Source organism: Tachysurus fulvidraco, chromosome 18 (genome assembly GCF_022655615.1).
Source record: "Tachysurus fulvidraco isolate hzauxx_2018 chromosome 18, HZAU_PFXX_2.0, whole genome shotgun sequence".
NCBI classification, from domain to species: domain Eukaryota; kingdom Metazoa; phylum Chordata; class Actinopteri; order Siluriformes; family Bagridae; genus Tachysurus; species Tachysurus fulvidraco.
The window spans coordinates 7,738,174-7,758,716 of NC_062535.1; the positions used below are offsets into that span (position 1 = coordinate 7,738,174).

Consider the following 20,543-nt stretch of genomic DNA (forward strand, 5'->3'; position numbering starts at 1 on the left):
GAAAGGAACCATAAGGAACCAAAGGTTTTCATACGCAAATTAGGTTTCTGACAAACGTCTGGCAAAGTTTGTGGTAAACCTATGTGGTAAACCTATAGAATTTATTGATTATGAAATGTCAAAGCAGGTTTGCCACAGGTTTGCCAGCAGGTATTAAATTCTACTAAAAAATTATAAATGCAACCTGCAAACAATGCAATAATACAAGATTTTTGTATTTGACAAAATTTGTTGACATGGACTGAATTCAATTTCAATAATCAATCAATTTTTGTTAATCAGCAGATCGCTTGAAAGCCCAGCTCTTGTGAGAGGATCTTCACTATAATATTATAAAAGACAAATCAATTAATCTACTGTGGTTTATTAAGCTAGCTTCAAATCTTACAAAGGTCTTTTCTGCTTCTGGTGTTCAACTCAGTGCACTGTGGGACTGTAGGCCCTGTCCCTGAACTATTGCACCCAAGGAAGCCACAAGAATTGAATAAATATATATTATGAAATAATGTTCACTTGCCTTAAAATTTCATTAGTTTTTTCTTTATTGTAGGTTTTGGAATGTTCTGTACAGCTGCAAATCTGTTTTGTTCTATGCTCTTACTTTGTTCTGATATCAGATGCACCAATCATTTCCCCTGTTGTTACAAATGGTTGGAGATTCACATTATGATTTTCTAAAGAAAATGCAAACCGAAATAAGGGATGCTGCATTTTACAAAGTCTGTAATTAAAATTTGGGGGTTATTTGCACTGGTGCACAATTCTCACAATTCTTTTGCACTGGTGCACAATTCTTAAAATGTTTTCCCATTCCCAGATTCCCTTAGGAATTTGCCTAAATGGAGATTGTCCATAGAAATGTGTGGTAACTGCCACATCTGTTCTTGCCTGTGGTATTATCTCAACAGCCAAGGTTGCCCAATCCATGGTCATGCTAGTGTATAAGTGTTTATTTCCTCACCATAAAACACAGTGGGGTCTAAACAAGGTTTCTAATCACAAGTTTTCATACATTTCAGTGTACACAATCATGTCTTCCCATGTTTCATCTATACACAATGATAAAGATGCTTACTAAAATAAACTTAAAACACAGATAAATAACTAGACTATTTCTTTTGCCAAAAATGCTGTCTGTGGCAAACAATACTTGGGCATAATTGCCATTAATGGCAGACTTATTACCAGAAGATGGCTAGAAGTTTGGCACTACTGACAAACTGTTATGGCAGATGCAAGAAATAACAGATTGTATGTTTCGACTCTAAGATACACGTCGGAAAGAGCTCATTCTTAAAAAGGCTTAAGTATCATAAGGTAATATGTTTACAAGTCTAAATGAATAAACTTTATTAAATTGTTAGTATGGGAGCTGCAGCAGGACATCAAGGACCGTCACTAAACAAAGGGTTTGTGACCATGAATACCATTTAAAATGATCATTTAGGTGATAACATCTGTAACAATACCAAGCCAAGTTGTACGTGACCATGATTAACATTTACAGACATCTGGCTAGATAACAATGTGTATCCCAGCCATTTGGGAGACACAGTTCTTACGCTTAATACACATTCAAAGCTCCACCTCATTTAAACTACAACGAGGAAAAACAGTATAAAATGCTCGAGCATGATTTTCTTACTGACTTCAATGAACCCAAAGTACTTCATGTATTTTGTCACTGCTATGCTTGAATAAACTTCTTGTTCTTCATTAAGATCTTCACGCTCATCGTTTTATTTTCTTACATTTTTATTTCTTACAAAGATCAGGGGTGAACTTATTTGCCAGTAAAGGCAGATTTTTCATTACAACCTGTGGCAAATTTTTTTAGAAAATGAACTTGTTTGCTGCAAATCTGCTGCAAGATTGCACATTCAACTGCATTCGCATACAACTGCACATTTATTCATTTATTGCAGAAAATGCTGATCACCTGGGATATTAAAACACAAAATTCTTTATAGTTCACACAGAATGGTGTGGGGGAAAATAATGTGAATGAGGGTTTAAAATGAATGATTTCCGAAGTCAGAGGAGAATCGCCAGACTAGATTCTGCTTTTTTTTTTAAACATTGTTGTATAATCCTTGCATTTTGCACAGATGGCTGTATTAAAAGTTAATTTCAAGCACAAGGTTATCCAAGGTTATATTCTCTTTCTCAAACTTCTGTTTTTCTTTCATTATAAAACTAAAAGAGGCAAAAGTGAAAAAAAAATGAAACAAACCAACCAACCAACCAAAAAAAAAAAAAAAAAGGTGGAAAAAAGTAAAACACAGCAAAACGAAACCAGGTTACATATGTAACCCAGTTCCCTGAAAAAGGAACGAGACACCACATCAGGCTTGATGCTATGGTAATGCTCCTTGCAGAAATGGTGTCTGAATCTCTGTGTGAAATCACGCCAATTTTTGGACTAAGGGGGTCATGTGACAAAGAGAAGCTTGCTAGCAAGACCATATAAGGGCATCTATGTTGCATTATTCCAGCTTCTACTTGTCTGAAAAAGTGCTAGTTGACCCTCAGAGTGTGGAAAGTGACACAGCGTCTTGTTCCGTTTTCAGGTAATACTGTTACATACATTTGTTAACTGGTGTCATTCCATTTTGAGGGTCATGAAAACAGCATGACAGACTATGGAAGCAGAGCACTGGCTAGACCTTTAGGACCTGGGAACCGCCTTTTGGTCCTGGTCAAAACTATAAAGCCTGATAAAAGTGTGTGGAGAGGACCAGCCTGCCACAACACAGATATCACAAAGGGGACCAGCCCTAGTTAGGGCAAAAGATGAGGCGATACCGCTAGTGGAATGAGCCCTAACGACAAGGGGTGAAGGCTTGCAGTATGTGCTGAAAACCTAAGTGACAGACTCCACTACTCAGGCACAGAAGACTGAAGAGGATTTATGCCACAAGCTCAAGTAGTAGACATAGAGCCAGGCACAGCAGGTACAGACACTTCTGCTCCACTGACTCGGTGGTTGGAGGAACAAAAGGCCTACAAGGCAGCCAGACAATCCAGCCACAGTGGGCACTCAGGAATGAATCCCAGGGATCCTGGGAGGCAAAATAGCCTAGACCATGGCCGAACAAAACTCCAGACAGGAGGGGGCATCTGACAGGGACTGCAAGTCCCCTACCCTTTTAGAGATGTCAACGCCAAGAGGAAAGTGTTTTTATGGTCGTAAACCTAAAAGAGACTGACTCCATAGGCTAAAAATGGGCTACTGGCATCCCTTTCAGGACCACTGAGATGTCCCAAAAGGGGAGACACGATATGGCAGGAAGGCCTCAGCTGCCTGGCACCACACAGACAGCAAGAGACTGGAGGTGCCTCTCAAGGAGGCCCGAAGGTTGATTACATGGTCTCACAGCAATGGCTGCCACATACACTTTCAGTGAGGGTGTGAAACCCTGCAAGTGGTGCATAAACAGAGCAATGGACTGTGAATAAAATACTCTGCTCGGTTGTTGGTGACGTAATATGTGAGCGGAGTTATGTAGACCTCCCCAGGCAAGTTTGGACAAGTTCTAAATAGTTCAGTCGCTACAGACGAGGCAGTTTATTGTTTGTTCTGATGTGTGCGTCCTTGAGACCGTACATTATGCAGTGAAATCGGATTTGAAAACAGACAGTGGGCCGGTAACTACCCAGAAGTAATTGAACACTTACTCACTGAGGCACGATTTGAAAACTGTGAACTATGGCTGACTGCGCACAAAACCGACCATCAAGAGTCTACCCTTGTGCTCTCTTGGCATTGCATATCTGACATTCTGAGTTACAAAAGTAAAGAATTATCACCTGAAGAGCCCACCATGCGCAATATATACAGAGTACTAGCCTTCCAATATGACCCTCTTGGTTATATTTTGCCTTATACCACCCGGGCTAAAATCTTAGTACAAGCTCTGTGGAACAAGATAAGAGGTTGGGATGATATCATCATGAGAAAGAAATGCTTCAAAAATAGAGAGATTGACTAGGGAACTGCAGTTTCTGCCCAAATTATGCATGCCAAGGTGCTACTGTACTTCCCTCTCTGTCCAAATACAGATTGTGGTCGAGTTGCATGTGTTTTATGATGCATCTGAGCGCGCTTATGGTTCGGTTGAATACCTGCATCTGCAACTTGAGGAAGAAGTTCAAACCTCCTTTGTAATGGCTAGGTCCCATGTGGCCCCTAAGAGGCAGTTATCAATACCACGATTAGATCTGTGCGCTGCCCTAACTGGTGCCCAGCTAGCTAGACTCCTCCTAACTGAGATTTCAATACCCATACAAACCCGTGTTCTATGGACAGATTCTACAACAGTTCTCATTTGGATCAAATCAGAATCCTGTCATTACACTGTTTGTTGGCACACAGATTGCCGAGATACAAGAATTGACAAGTTCAGATATTTGGAAATATGTAGACTCAAAACTAAACCCTGCAGATGACATTACAAGAGGCAAATTTCTTTATGATCTCTCTCAAGTATGTCAATGGACTCAGGGCCCTCACTTTCTACAGCAACCATGAGAAAACTGGCCAATACAGCCCAACTTATCCTCAACAGATGAGGAGTTAAAAAAATCATTCTTCTGTGCTCATGTTGCTGTTACTTCATCTTCTCTACCAGCCCCAGACCAATTCACTACATGGGCAGACTTACTACAATCTACTCATCAGTCTGTGCATGGGGCATCCACATCCTCAATGTCTGCCACACAGCGTATCAACACTGAAATTCACCTCCTGAAACAGGCCCAGCTGGACTGTTTTTTCAATGAAGTCCATGCACTACAAAATGGGAAGTTACACTCTAAAAAACGCTGGGTTGTTTTTTCAACCCAAATGCTGGGTTGAGGCCACTGGGTAGGACTTTGGGCTGTTTTAATCCAAGTTTGGCATCTTCATCAGAGCTTGGAAGGAATAAGGTAAATGCATTCTATATATTATTTTTGTACATGTTAAATCTACTTTATTATAAATGAGTTCTGTGTTAGGTAAGGTTTTGAACGGCAGAGTTTACTTGATGGTAACGTATTTTGTTAGGCCATCCAATTTCCTGCTCTGCTTCTACATTTTGTTTAACTTCGCTGTGAGGTTGAAACAAGCGGGAATGTCTGAGGTCAGCTCAGACTAAATAACGTTTAGGTTTGAAACTAAACATGTTCGACCGCCATTTTATTCGTGACACACCCAGGATAATTAGGATAATTTAGGAGCAATTCTTGAATAAAATGTCTTTTGGCTGACATTAATATTTTCTATGTAATTAGTTGATGGCAGCAAGCAGTTTTCCCTGGTGTGGCAGTTTGGTGTATGGACTTCCTGGGGAGGAGACACCAGCAGTAAGAGTTCTACCAGCATTCATTTTTGCAGACAAACTGTAACTTATTTATTTGTTTTATTATTAATTAAACTGTGTATAGTTAATAAACTTTTATTATTACTGTGACCTGACTGCTTCATTGGATTCTGTGTTCTTTAACTTGTACACTTACATGAAATGTTTTCATATTTCACACACACATTTAATTGGAAGTAAATGTTCCTGACTGAGGTCAGTGATGCATTTACTGTGATATTTGATACATTTTCCTAGAATGCGAGCGTTTTACATTTTATGACAAAATCAGCTCCGTATATTAGACATATTATATATTAGATTTAAGGTTTGCTATTTTAGCCTAGACCTCCTTTCCAAAAATAAGAAAACGTGTATTAATAAAACGAAGGACGACATTTTATTTAGATCACCTGAATTACTCCCATATACTCCTGTGTTTCCCGTGGGTGGGGTTGGATTACCGAAGTAAGTATTGCTGTATATTCATTATTTTAATCACTTACATTTCTGACCCATTTTGGGTTAAAATCACAACCCAGCATGCTGGTTTAAACATGACAACCCAACTAGCTGGGTTAAAATAACCGATCCAACACTCAAAGAAAAACTAATTGAACAGAGTATCTCTTTTCAGTTCAATCCTCCACATGCACCTCACTTTGGAGGGGTCTGGGAGCGGGAAATACGCTCTATTAAGTTCTGTCCCTGAGTGATAATTAAGGATCAGGTTGTATCAGAGGAAGTCATTTTTACTGTTCTACTAGAAATAGATGATGGGGATGCTAAATTCTAAACCACTTGGTTACGTGTCATCAGAGATACCAGGTACTGACCAAGTCACTCCAAATCTGTTGCTCATGGGACGGCGAGATGCATCTTTGTCTCGTGTGGTTTATGGTCCAAGACATTTACTGAGCAAGAGAATGGCAACATAGCCAAGTGATTGCTGACCAGTTCTGGAAACAGTTCATTCAGAACTACTTGCCAACTCTACAACGTCGTCCTCAATGGAAACGGTCTACACCCAACCTATCAGTGGGAGAAGTAGTTATGGTTATAGACTCTCAATTGTCACGAGCCCACCGGCGTGTGGGTAAAATAACGCAAGTTTTTACCAGCAGTGATGGAACAGTTAGAGTAACTATTGGGGGCCGCATCTACAGTCGCCCTGTTTCCAAACCCATTGTCCTCCCAGAGTTACCAAATGATTAGTGGTATATAACCTTTAGTCGCAGGTGTAATTTTATCTATTTCTAATTTATTGTACAAATTAGGGTGCTGCTGTAAAATACCCTGCTGGGTTGTTGGTGACGTAATATGTGGGCGGAGTTATAAACCTGCCCAGACAAGTTCGGACAAGTTCTAAATAGTTCAGTCGCTACGGACGGGCAATTTATTGTTTGTTTTGATGTGTGCGTCCTTGAGACTGTAAGTTACAGTTATTTATGGTTAATAATTGTGAGCATCACGTTTGTATGTGTACTAACTTATGGTGACGTGTAATAATAAGCATGGGCAAAACTGTTTAAAGGTTAGCTTATTGTTGCAATCGCCCATACTAGTAGCATACTATTTAATCCTTTGTTTATGTTTGTTGTTAAATTAGGATACTAGCATTTAGACACACAAACGTTATTTATAACCGATTTCGCGATTACCACACCCAAAGAGTGGGACTTAAAGGGGAAAAAGGGGACGTATTAGGGGAAAAACATCGGATGCAGAAGGGGGGGAAATGACTAGAAGGGAATTTATAAACCTTGAACCTTTAGAAATTCTTGTAATCAAACTTGTTTTCTTAAAGGTAGGGTGCACGATGTTTGAAAGCCAATGTTGACATTTGAAATCATTAAAACAAACACGCCCCTGGGTGTCACCCCTGTTTTGATAGCCCCGCCCACACAAACATACATTATCTTTCTGTATTGTGTTTACCAATCAGCCCAATACAGAGTTGTGATATTATCATGTCATCCCTTATTTTGCAACAAACCTATCTTGAACGTACTACTTTATTTATTTTTCCCATAAGTGTCTTCTTTTTCCTTCCTATGTCCATGTCAACACTTGCCATCTTTCAGCAATCATATCTTTTATTTTTAATTCTTTGTTACTGTACTTAAGTAGAAATGTCTGTATCTGTATCTGTACTTTACTTCGCTATTTAAATTTATGTCAACTTTGTATACTTTTACTCCGTTATATTTCCACTAAGCATCTTCGTTATACTACAAAATAAAATAAGAAGAAATGTGTGCGACAGTAATAAGAGAGGTTTGGTGAATCACTGCTCCTGGATTGCATTACGCACGTCCGCTCTACGGAGAAGCACAGGCACGCGCAGCGTGCACGCGCAGTCGGAGCTGGAGGCGTTTATCTATAACGTTAATCGGTGGAAAGCCGCAAAGACGGCAACCAAAAGCAGTGAGATTTCACTATTCTTATTACTAGAGTTGATAGCACAAACAAAATATTAATGCAAATAATCCATTCAAAATAAAAATAACATTTATTGATTTGGTCTTTGTCTTCAGAATATTTGTTTATTAATGACTGCATTCATTGGACACACTGTTTGTAGAGAATGCACACATACATGAACTGATTTGATTCAAGACTGACATCATTACATCATGCATAAAATTTTAGTGTCCATTTTTGGCATTTTAAATAATACCATAACTTTTAGCTCACTATGTAGTCATATAATATATAATATAAAACTCTTCTTGTTTTAAATTCTCACTGAGGGCTAAAACCCCTAAAGAAGAAACCCTGCTCTTATGCCTACCGAAAATCACTGAAATTTTACTTTTTACTTTTACTTCAAATACTTAAGTACATTAAATATCAGAAAATTACTTTTGATACTTAAGTACAGTAAATATCAGATACTTTAAGACTTTTACTTGAGTAGTATTCTAAAAGGTAACTTTTACTTCTACCAAAGTCTTTTCCTAGTATGATTCTTGTACTTTTACTCAAGTATTGCTTTCTAATCCTTTATACAACACTGGCTACAGTAAAAACACTGCCTTGAGGGATACCATTTTCAGTTGTATAAACTCTTGAGTACGAGGACCCCACCATTACCTGAATAGTATGACCATCATAAAATCTATAACCCAGTTGCACATCCTTTCTTTAATTCCCATTTTCTCCATTTTTATTAACATACCTTTCATAACATATCATATGTCTTTTCACTATAAAAGAATACACCAAGGAAAAGCTTTTTATTTGGTATCGCTTTTCTATTATCATTTTCTAGATATATAACAAAATCCATTGTATTTCTCCATTTTTGAAAATCAAAATCAAATTCTGACTTTCAATCTCATACATTAACCATGGTACAATATTTATTTTATATTATATTATCGATTGCTATGGCACAATAACTCCATGTTTTCAACCAGACAGGTCTTGTTATTAATCCTTAAAATGACAATCAATGATATCAGATAAATTTCTAATCATTTTATAACATATTTCATCCTTTCCTGTGGAGGTATGTCTAAATCCTACAAAAACTTGCTTCAATTCAAATTGAGAAAATTCTGCATCTGTTGTGGTTTTAAAAACCTTTCTTCTCAAAATTCCTGGTCTCTCTGTGAAACATTCCTTCCTGTGCCTTCTCGTTGTGTCGCTTTGTAGAAGTCAACATTCTGATTTCCTATTTAAGCTTAGACAAAAATTTATCAAGAGTAACTCCTCCTAGGGCTTTTGAGCCACATGCACCAAATTCGTATATGTTGTAGATCCTGGTCTAAAGTTTGTTGTTGTTACTTTTCTAAGCAATCCGAGTACCGGTACTTCCGGTACCGAGTCTCAAATTGGCTCTTTTTCCCCTTTGGAGGTTTATAACTCGGCAAGCTTTCAAACTATCTACACCAAACTCGGCCAGCTCCTTTAGGGTGATACTCTGGACAAAGTTTTAAATTGGTGTACTGACTGGCCTTCCGGTTGTCCAGCAGCCCTGCCCCCAAATATGCAAAATCAAAAAACATTTTTACAACATGGACATGTGACATATCAAAACACTCAGAACAATGAGGGTAACTTCCTCACGGGTATTCTGATGACATCACGTAACGTCACGTGAAAATAAAAAATTAGCACAACATGGACATGTGACATATCAAAACACTCAGCACAATCAGGAGAACATCCTCGAGAGTATTCGGATGACATCACATGCTCGTCTCCACTTACCTCCAAATTTTTTGGCACCCTAGCTTTCTGTCTACTTGCTTCCAAAAGTAACACTGACCCTTATGTCCACTCGCCTCCAAAAAGCACCGGCCTTTGCGAATACTTATATCGTCAAAGCCAACATCAAAGTTTGTCGCGACAAACTTTACAAATCTAGTTTCATTTGATATTTTCCATTGGTAAATGTTCTAGCTAATTCATCTGCTTTTTCACTATTAGATAGAATAGTGCATAATAATAATAATAATAATAATAATAATAATAATGGATACCATCATAAATTCATACAGGAAGGTTTTTACACATATAGAATCCACCCATTTTCATAACCATTCCCCATAAATCACTTACTACATCACTGTCTACATTTGCTCTTATAGGACCACAAAATTCTCTCCAATAATTTCTGTTAGCTTCATTTATAATGTTTCTTTCCTTAGCCTGTACTCTCTTATATTAAAAAAAAATCATCAAATACAAATGTTTTACTTTGGGACTGCTTTCTTATACTTTCTTGTATTATTTCAAATATTTTTACCAACTCCACATATTTCATGATGAAGTTCCTCACTAAGTCTCCATTTACTTCTACTACATACAGTAGCTGCTTCAACCCCTAATTTGCATATAATTGAGAAGAAGTCACTTCCCATTGGATTATTATTCAATACTTTCTAATCACTACATCTGAATTGGGCCCCTGATGATTTTGGCCGTTTTTTATTTGTGTTCATTTCTAAGTTCAGCTGCTTGTACCATATATTGATTTTTCATCACTTTTTTCGGTTGAATGTCACTGGAAACTGCTTATTTGCCAAGGATCGTTTTGGTAAAAAGGGTAGCATGGAAATTAGCATACTCTGCTAATTAGCTTGCTAACCATGAAATAAGAGTCAGATAACTGCGAAGACATTGTGGTTAAATCCAGTACTTCCCGAGGTCATAGAACTCAATTCCTGGAATCTGTTGATTGACCTTGCAGCCCCGAATGAATGCAAGGCTGCAAAGCATTTTTTGATGCTCTGGCAGTTTGTACCATCCGAAAGCAGAACAAGTAAAAAGGTAAAGTATCATTTCCTATTATCTGTTATTTAAATTTAGTCCAGGGTTATAGCTATGCAAATTTCTGAGAAATAACACACCTAAATGTCTGTTCAGTTATCTGTTCCACTGGCAATACCACCCTAAAACAGTAGATGACAGTAATGCAAACAGTGGCAGCTTTTTTCTGACACTTCAGATGGTATAAAGAATATTCATTCATTCATTCATTCATTCATTTATTCATTCAGCAACCACTTCATCCTGGTCAGGATGATGCTGCACCTAGAAGTAATCCTGTTATTCCTGTGCAAGACACCTAGGAGCAATTTACCATGAACAATTTATTTTCCTAAATAAGATTTAAGTGAGCTTTAAGTGTCTCGTTCATGACTGATAGTGAACCTTTCTTCAGAAGAAGCTTCTGCAAAAGAACTTGCTAAGTAGTCTATTTGTGGGCATGACTTTGAGAGTACCCGGGACCTGCTGGAGAGCTCACACTGGGAATAGACTTGGGATACTTCTAATAATAATTAGATAATTGGGATAATTCTCTTCGTGACCACCGCCAGGAAAAGCAAAAGAAGAACAAATGAATGAATAAATGCTTGAATTTTTAATTCAAGATAAAACATTCTTCTAGATAATCTAGAAAAGGCTTCTGGATAATCCAGGATAGACTTGGAGAAATCTAATCCAATTATTCATACATCTACATAAATGTAACAATTTTCCTGTAGCGTTAAGGAAAAAAAAAACATCGTTGTAGCAGGCAAGAAAATGATTATCAGTACGTCATGTACTTTTAAAATAAAACTTACTTTAAAGTATTGTTTATGTGTTTTGATACAGTATCACTATAGCATATAGTGCTGCCAGATAGCATGAAAATACGCCAACGCTACTGTAGCCATCAAATTGTTCCCAGAGTTTTCCCTATACATCAGTTTATAAATTGAATTGTGATCGACTTTATTTGTGTAACTGTAACTGTATACTGTGTATAGAACAAAAACTATCACTTTAAGTAGCAAACTACTTTTCTACGTTGTGGAAACTCCCCCCAATGTCACTTCCTCAATATGCTTTCCAGTAAACTTAAACGCATTTCTCTTCCCTTCTGTACCTTAAAGTTTTACCCAAACTTCTTCTCAGAAAAAGCCACCGAGAGGTAAGCTTGTTTTTATTTAGACATTTTCTCATCAAGTCTTGTAATTTTACGATTGTTAAAAACTACAAGCTACACACGATGTGTCACGTGTTAATCAACATGTTCTCATAGCCCGGTGTAATATGAAGCTGTGTGGATTGCTGATGAGCTGTCTGGTCTCCTTGGTGCTGGCAGAGGACAACGGTTTGTGTTCTTTCTGTAAAGTAAATGATAAGAGATGAAGTTTTCTGGCATCTTAATATTTATTTTCATTTGGCAACTTACATTTTATCATTCAGTGTTGATTTTTGTATTTTGGTTGCAGATAGTGACAGATGCGACATATGTAAAGAGGTACTGATCTCCTATGTATGGATATGTTGTTATGTGCTTAATTGGAATGCCATGTACAGAAAAAGAGTTGAAATGTTTTAAATGTGTATTTCTGTTCTTGTTCTCAGGGTATCGTGTTATTACAGGCAACGGGCAATGACACTGACGTCAAATCAAGTAACTCAGCCTCAAAAGCATTTCTTTTCATGTAACAAAATTACTCCGTTGTATTTTGAACGAAACAATGTAAAGTAGGTTTAGATATTTCAGCTTCCCTTCCACGATAGTCCCATGTAACAGCTTTTAGAAATGTTCAAGATTAACTTAATAGACTACGCTATCACATGTTTAAGCCAGGATTGTGAATAGACAACATAAGGGCATTGACTTCCTGGATTTTAGAATAGTTTTGGTCATTGTAAAGTTCCTTTTTTATATCCTGCCTGATGATAATAATGTAACTGTATTATGTGTTAGTTATTTTATTATTTATTCTGATAAGTGCCCTATTTCAGAGTAGTTGGGGGGATTCACCTCTCCATTCTACTTCTGACATATTTAGTGGATTATGTGTATATATATATATATATATATATATATATATATATATATATATATATATATATATATATATATATATATGTATAGTATTTATAATGCATAAATATATAAAGTGAATTAGATACTTAGAGATTTATATTGTGAGCCTCTATTCATTCTCTCAGAATTTCAATTCTGGCATTATTGTGAGTAAGAGGATTTCATGAGGACCTTAAAATTATAAGGGAAAGAAAGTCTGCTTAACTAAAGTGTTGAGATATACAGTAACATGTGTACAAGAAGGTATCAGTGTCGAAAAGTCGCCGTCACTTTTCATGTGGAGTTTTTCTTTGCTGCAAATATATTTAATTAAAGGACATGTCACACTTTTTTAACCATTAATAGTACATTTTAATGTGTATTATTTAACCATTAATAGTTACCTAACATTAGTAATAGTTCAGTCATAATCTCTCAAGAAAAATAAAACAACTTAATGTTACAAAGCAGTTATAGCTGTTGTAATGTAAGCCAGGATAGAATTTAACTTGTCTTACTTATTTGCAGTCTAATCTAATAATAGTGCAAGGGCATGCTGTTATTGGGGGGAAAAAACAACCTCCAGGATTAAATTTTACATGGCTTTTTAAAGTGTTTGCTTTTTTTTTTTAAATACATGACTTTTAATGCTTTTTAATGGACCCAATGTTGAAAAGGGTTGATGGCTTTATGAGCCAATCAGTATTCTTTTAATATTCCATATCCTGTTGACTGTCCAGTGTTATGTTTAGTCTGGTGTCTAGGTGATATTCTAGAAGTGAAACAATACATTTTATTAAAAAAAAAAGTTTCTATGACGTGACACCTTGAATTCTGACTGTTCTTTCTCAGGTATATCCGGATTCCGATGTTTAATCCACAATGAAACCCTATTACGTTGCTCCTGGTTCACAGGCTCGCTTCCTGAATATGCACAATATTCTGCTTCATATATGTAAGTGTTGCCAAATGTTGTATTTGTCCCTAATGCCTGATTTGATTCCTTTTGTTAATAGAATCAGTTTAATTTTTGTTCATTTCCAAATTAAATGGCACAATTAATAACTGATGTTTTTTGTCCTTATACCAGACATTGCAGCAATAACCAGGACCATCCTTTACATTGTGTCATAAATAGTTCAAAGAAATTGGTTGAATGCAGCGCTGAAATAAAATGGTTGGAGGTGGTGGAGGAGAAGAAGGAAATATGCTTAGAGGAACTATTTGTCTTGGTCAACATTACGATAAATGACCACTGGTACACCATCTGCCGAGGATATGAGGCAGGAGATATCGGTAAGAACGTCCTTCTAAAATGGTTCCATTAACCACAAACCACTAGAAGTATCAGTATTTACATGTGATTATTAACCATCATGCATGTTTTGTAAAGATTTCCTTGTTGGTTAGAGTCATACAGTATATGCTTTAAAGCAGTATAATACAGTCCTTCTCCTTCTCCTCCACTTTCTACTACTACTTCTACTACTTATAATAATCATCATCCTAACATAATCATCATCAATTGTTCAGTGTAATTTTTAATTGTTCTCATTATCTACAACTACACATTTCTGAAAGATGATCAAAATCCATGAACCATTCTAAAAGTACATTACTATGTAAAAGCTTGTTATACATCATAGCTTCCATGCATATAGCTGAGAAACATTATATTTCTTTATATATGTGTTTGACCAAATATAATTCACACAACAGTGATATTTGGATTTCCAAGCTATACAGAAAAGGAAATAAAAAAAATACGACAGACAGCTTGGTATTGCCACAAAGCCCTAGAGACTAGACATTTACTTCCTCTTGAAATACAATGTACGCACTTTGTATACACATTACTGTTATAATACCCCCACAAGCTGACCCTTATTACATAGAGCTGAGCCGATAAATATTCTCAGGAAACGGGTTACTCATTTGCACTTCTGGCATTTAGCAGACACCCTCATTCAGAGTGACTTACATTTTATTTCAATTTGTCTAACTGAGCAATTGAGGGTTAAGGGTCTTGCTCAGGGGCCCAGCAGTGGCAGCTTGGTGGACCTGGGATTAGAACTCATGACCTTCCGATCAGTAGTCTAACACTGAGCTACCACATCCCTTTATTATTAACCTTTATTTAACCAGATTTGTCTCATTGAGATATAGAATCTCTTTTTCAAGAGAGACCTGGCCAAAATAGCAGAACAAATTAAATCACACAATCACAAAACAAACAAAAAAACAAAAGACAACTCAAGTGCATTTCGATTTAAATAAAAGTGCCATTCATTAAAGCATTTGCATGTGTGAATGGACTCATGTTCTATCGATTTAACATAATGTTTAAAATCATTTAAGGAAATTAGACACTGTAGCTTTAGTCCCTTACTGGGTTACTTGAAAAAAAAGTTACAGGTCAAGGGAAGAAGTACAGTACGTCACACACACACACACACACACACACACACACACACACACACACACACACACACACACACACACACACACACACACACACACACATCTATATGTCAACTATATATATATATATATATACAAATATATACATTTGTAATTGTAGTGAAGCATTTTGGAAGTCCTGGCCTAATGGTTAGAGAGTTTGACTCCTAACCCTAAGGTTGTGGGTTCGAGTCTCGGGCCGGCAATACCACGACTGAGGTGCCCTTGAGCAAGGCACCGACCCCACCCCAACTGCTCCCCGGGCGCCGCAGCATAAATGGCTGCCCACTGCTCAGGGTGTGTGTTCACGGTGTGTGTGTGTTCACTGCTGTGTGTGTGCACTTTGGATGGGTTAAATGCAGAGAACAAATTCTGAGTATGGGTCACCGTACTTAGCCGTACGTCACGTCATTAATTCCACATTATTTCATTTGTATATTGTTTTTTTTGTTTTCTGTTTTCCAGAAAGTCTTAATCCACCACATAATATAAGAGCTTCAAAGAAGTCAAAAAACCTGGAGATACAGTGGTCACGGACAAAAAGCTTTTGTTCTGATTTGGACAAATGTTTTATTTATGAGGTGAAGACTAATAATGAGGTAAGAATTGGTACACATTTCATACTTCTACTTTGTTATAGTTTACTTGCAGAGTTAACATCTTTGTTTTTCTCTCAATAGACTATACAATTGGAGAAAGTGTTGGAATATAACCAAACAAACATTGTACCAACAAGGAGCTACACTATTCAAATAAGAAACAAACTAGACAGCACCTGTGTCAGTAATAGTCAATGGAGTGATTGGAGTGATCCTGTGGGTGAGTCATTTTAAAGCATTTCAACGGCACTATAGTATAAATAAATATAATGTTTTTTATAATCTTGTTTGTGCTTTTAGTACAAGAGGGCATCACAAATGTACCTGATGTTAATCCAGTTGTGATTGCATCCATTGTTTTTGTGCTTCCTATGATTCTATTGGCTTTCTTGCTGGTCTGCAAGTTCCAGAGGTAAATATTTCTAGTATGACTAGATTCTAGATTAACTAATTTAAACACTCATGTTCGTCTCAGATCTGCTTTTAGAAATAAATGTTCATTTCGGAAAAGCAACTAAAGTCCAAAGGAATCATTTGCAAAATGTACACAAAGCAATAAAAAATATCTAGCTATATATGTTCTATAAATGCAATTGAATAATTATAAATATCTCTTTTGTCTGATGGTGTGTGTGTGTGTGTGTGTGCGCGTGCATGTGCGCGTGCGTGCGTGCGTGTGTGTGTGTGTGTGAGAGTGAGAGAGAGAGTGTGTGTGTGCGTGTGTGTCAGAGAGAGAGTGTGTGTGTGTGTGTGTGTGTGTGTGTGTGTGTGTGTGTGTGTGTGTGAAAGAGTGAGAGAGTGTGTGTGTGTGCGTGTGTGTCAGAGAGAGAGAGTGTGAGTGTGTGTGTCAAAAAGTGAGACAGAGAGAGAGAAAATGAGAGTGTGTTTGGCATGTCAAAGAGTGAGAGAGAGAGAGTGTGTGTGTCAAAGAGTGAGAGAGAGCAAGAGAGTGTGCGTGTGTGTGTCAGAGAGAGAGAGAGAGAGAGTGTGTGTGTGTGTGTGTGAGGGAGCGAGAGAGAGAGAGAGAGAGAGTGTGTGTGTGTGTGTGTGTTTGTGTGTGTGTGTGTGTGTGTGAAAGTGAGAGAGATTGAGAGTGTGTGTGTGTGTGTGTGTGTGTGTGTCAGAAAGAGAGTGTGTGTGTCAGAGAGAGAGAGAGAGTGTGAGTGTGTGTGTGCGTGCCCATGCGTGTGTGTGTCAGAGAGAGAGCGAGAGAGAGAGTGTGTGTGTGCGTGTGTGCGTGCCCATGCGTGCATGTGTGTGTCAGAGAGAGAGCGAGAGAGAGTGCGAGTGTGTGTGTGCATGTGTGCGTGCCCATGCGTGCGTGTGTGTGTCAGAGAGAGAGCGAGAGAGAGGGTGAGTGTGTGTGTGCGTGCCCATGCGTGTGTGTGTCAGAGAGAGAGCGAGAGAGAGTGTGAGTGTGTGTGTGCGTGTGTGCGTGCCCATGCGTGCGTGTGTGTGTCAGAGAGAGAGCGAGAGAGAGTGCGAGTGTGTGTGTGTGTGTGCGTGCCCATGCGTGCGTGTGTGTGTCAGAGAGAGAGCGAGAGAGAGGGTGAGTGTGTGTGTGTGCGTGTGTGCGTGCCCATGCGTGTGTGTGTCAGAGAGAGAGAGCGAGTGTGAGTGTGTGTGTGCGTGTGTGCGTGCCCATGCGTGTGTGTGTGTCAGAGAGAGAGAGAGCGAGTGTGAGTGTGTGTGTGCGTGTGTGCGTGCCCATGCGTGTGTGTGTGTCAGAGAGAGAGAGCGAGTGTGAGTGCGTGTGTGCGTGTGTGCGTGCCCATGCGTGTGTGTGTGTGTCAGAGAGAGAGAGAGAGCGAGTGTGAGTGCGTGTGTGCGTGTGTGCGTGCCCATGCGTGTGTGTGTGTGTCAGAGAGAGAGAGAGAGAGCGAGTGTGAGAATGGGCTGTTTCACAACTACACTTTATGTGTTACAGGTGAAAGAAATATACAAACATTTACTTTAGATTGTTAAAGTAGGCGCTTTTTTGAAGCTCAAAAGATTTCCATGCTGGTGTCCTTTGATGCATAGGAAACAAAAGCTCACTGGCTGACAAAGTCTTCTAAGGAAAGATCATGAACTAAATTTGTTAACAGTGACATCAGGTTGCACATTAGAGAAGTGAACTAAAGAAATGAGGAAATGGGCCGATTCAAGATACACGCTTTATACTTTTATAGAATCCGCTGTAAAAATCCACTTTTGGTACATTCAGCATATTAAAGCGATAAACAAACCCTTATTCTTCTGTTTGTACACCAAAGTCTTGTTGTTATCCTCGAAATAAAATTGACCTACTGTAGACTTAAATAGCTTGTTGCTATAATTCTTTAGTTTGTTCAGTCATGTGACTCTCATTCCTCCATATTGCTTAAAATGTCATAATCGTGACACAACACCCTGTAAAGTAGTACATGACATTAAGAAAGAAGAACTTTCTTCAGTTCTATTGAATCTTTTTTTTTTTTCCTTCTTCAGGTTATTCGAGAAGCTGTTCCCTTCCATCCCAAACCCATCCAAGAACGTTCAGATGATTCTTGAGAACAACTATTTTAATCAGGTAAACTGATGTGCCTTATAGATCCTGTTGGGCTAACATTCAGCTTACACAATGAGTCATACATAAACTCCATATTTCTCCTAAACGAAGGTTTTTTTTTTTTTTTTTTTAAACCCTTTCTTTCGGCTACGTGTTTAAAAATGTAAAATTAAAGTAGATACTCAAACACATCGTCTCTGGTCATTAGACAGACTGCACAGGTATTTTGGAAAGTCTTTTATATGCAGCTGGATTTTGACCAAGTCACTGGTCATATGGTCATATAAATATATATGGGAATATATATGGGAACATATAATGGGAATAGTAATAAATCTCCATCACTTAAATGTTAACAAGATCACTTTCGAGTTGTTTCCCGTGGAACGTCTTACCTAGGTGAGATTACTTCCAAAAAATGTGCGAGTTTAATAAAGTATGTTAATACTTTATAATAATAATAATAAAAAATATGTTCTATCAGTTTCTTTGTTCTCTTCTATATTCTCTAATATGATTTTTTTCTTTCCCCGATATGTACTATTATGGCGTAGTCCTGTCCTGATATAAAAATTCTAGCCTTGTTCATTTTTCAATTTTTATTGTACTTGTATCCCAACGGATATTCAATAAAACGGAATTCCAAAAGAAAAAAAAAAAGAAAAAAATGTGAACAACAACAATAACGATGATGATATGATGTGTTTCTTTCTTTTTATTTTTTTTATCTACCAGGACATGCCGACTAAACAATGCGAAGAAGGAGCCGAAATCCTTGAGGTGACATATAGTGAGGAGAAATGTAATGACATTTTTATTAATGGGTCGTAATCTCAAACCGTTCAGACTTTGCACGGCTCTGTACAAAACAGGATTAGTACAACAGAGTTCGAGGATGTTGCATAGATGAAACTTCTCAGTGGTTTTCGGGTGTAAAAGAGAGGCTAAAACAGAAGTGGTTCAAAATGAGTAAACAAAAGCATGAGCTATCGTTTGTGTCGGCCAACAGTATTGCTGTCACCGAAATGCCTCATTCTCAGTTATTTCAGCTAAACATTTGGTGTTAAAACATTACATGAACAGGCCTGTGGGTATTTAGTTGTGTAAATATCGTCATGTTCTCCAGCTCTGTAGTAATAGCCATCAGTTTTCAGTCAAAATGCTTCGGGACGTATATTTTATTTCCACATAATGCAGAAAATGTTATTACATTTACATTGATACACTTCTGTCAACTGTTTCTCTGCGCTCATTATTTTTAGTAACCCAGTGTCTACATGCACATCCTTCCTTTAAAGGCAATAGAGCATTGCACATGGGTACTTTCCATCTTGTTTATGTGTCCAAAAGCTTTGTAATATCGAACACAGTATACTTAATATTTTATATCTCTCATTGATCACAATATAAAACCTTTAGATACGAGGACATCGGACGTGTCTGAAACAGGACCGATTGGTTTTTCTTCTAAAAGTTTTTTTTTTTTTAATGATTCATTTTAAGTTATTCTTTAATTCATAATGAACTAAGTTCGGATGAGGGCGTTCACGTCCTCGTTGTGTATTTTGTTTACCTTTTTGGTAACATGTAAATGTTTTGTTTTATTCAAATGTAAATTTTATTTTTAAAGTTTGTTTTTCTTCCATGTTTTTCACATTTTTTTAAAGATTCATTTTAAAATCAATGAACAATCTTTAATGACCCGGATGTATAAGAAAATTCTGGTAGCATGAAGGGTGGATTAAAGATTTGCCTGTATTGCGTAGTGTACCACTAACAGATCGCTGTGCTTTATATAACGTTTGTGTAGGTGTTGAAATCGAATTTATTGTGCTGCAGTTTAAGATTATTTTAAGACTAATCAAATAGATTATATTTTTGTATAACACTTTTTTAAATTTTTTTTTTGATTTGTGAATATATGATTTCCAGGCTTTGTGTGATGAAACAAATATAAACTATAAGCCTTTATAATATGTATTTTAATATGTAAAAAAAAAAATGAAATCTAGATATGCAAAAAATGTATTCATTTACTATTTATGTCATAAGTATGTCATTAAAAAACAAACATACAACATACAATAAACGATATTACATACAACTTGCTTTTTTTTTTCTTTTCATTTTGATTTTTAAACAAAAAACACTCCATAAGCTTAAATGTAAGCTGATAGAAGTAAAAGTAAGTGACCACTTGGTGCCACATCAGTTTTAGTTTGTGGGTAATTAATCATCACTGTCAGATCAGTAATACCAGGAAATATATTACGGAGAAAAGAAAGAAAGAA

The 20,543-nt window shown here is 37.3% G+C and overlaps 1 protein-coding gene across 4 annotated transcripts; it reads left to right on the plus strand.

Moving 5' to 3' along the window:
• The first annotated feature begins 6,738 nt into the window (after window positions 1-6,738).
• Window positions 6,739-20,356, plus strand: LOC113648765 (interleukin-13 receptor subunit alpha-1-like). Of its 4 annotated transcripts, XM_027156109.2 has the most exons (13): window positions 6,756-6,773; window positions 10,543-10,622; window positions 11,735-11,772; window positions 11,884-11,955; window positions 12,077-12,105; window positions 12,213-12,261; window positions 13,516-13,618; window positions 13,754-13,959; window positions 15,589-15,722; window positions 15,804-15,942; window positions 16,023-16,134; window positions 18,192-18,273; window positions 18,988-20,356. In XM_027156109.2, exons 4-13 carry the CDS (start codon window positions 11,895-11,897, stop codon window positions 19,081-19,083), a joined length of 1,011 nt encoding a protein of 336 aa, XP_027011910.2. In that variant the 5' UTR covers window positions 6,756-6,773; window positions 10,543-10,622; window positions 11,735-11,772; window positions 11,884-11,894; the 3' UTR covers window positions 19,084-20,356. The 4 variants fall into 4 exon arrangements, with proteins under 4 accessions (XP_027011909.2, XP_027011911.2, XP_027011910.2 ...); XM_027156108.2 differs by lacking the exon at window positions 10,543-10,622 and having other exon boundaries at window positions 6,739-6,773; XM_027156110.2 differs by lacking the exon at window positions 10,543-10,622 and having other exon boundaries at window positions 6,739-6,773; window positions 16,127-16,134; window positions 18,988-19,124.
• Window positions 20,357-20,543: the final 187 nt, after the last annotated feature.

What these genes read in the sequence shown, in the direction of transcription:
- LOC113648765 (XM_027156108.2), top strand. Translation starts at nt 6,754, where the DNA reads ATGTGTGCGTCCTTGAGACT. An exon ending in GGTGCTGGCAGAGGACAACG is followed by an intron (nt 11,956 to 12,076) that starts GTTTGTGTTCTT and finishes TTTTGGTTGCAG; the next exon opens with ATAGTGACAGATGCGACATA. An exon ending in TGACACTGACGTCAAATCAA is followed by an intron (nt 12,262 to 13,515) that starts GTAACTCAGCCT and finishes GTTCTTTCTCAG; the next exon opens with GTATATCCGGATTCCGATGT.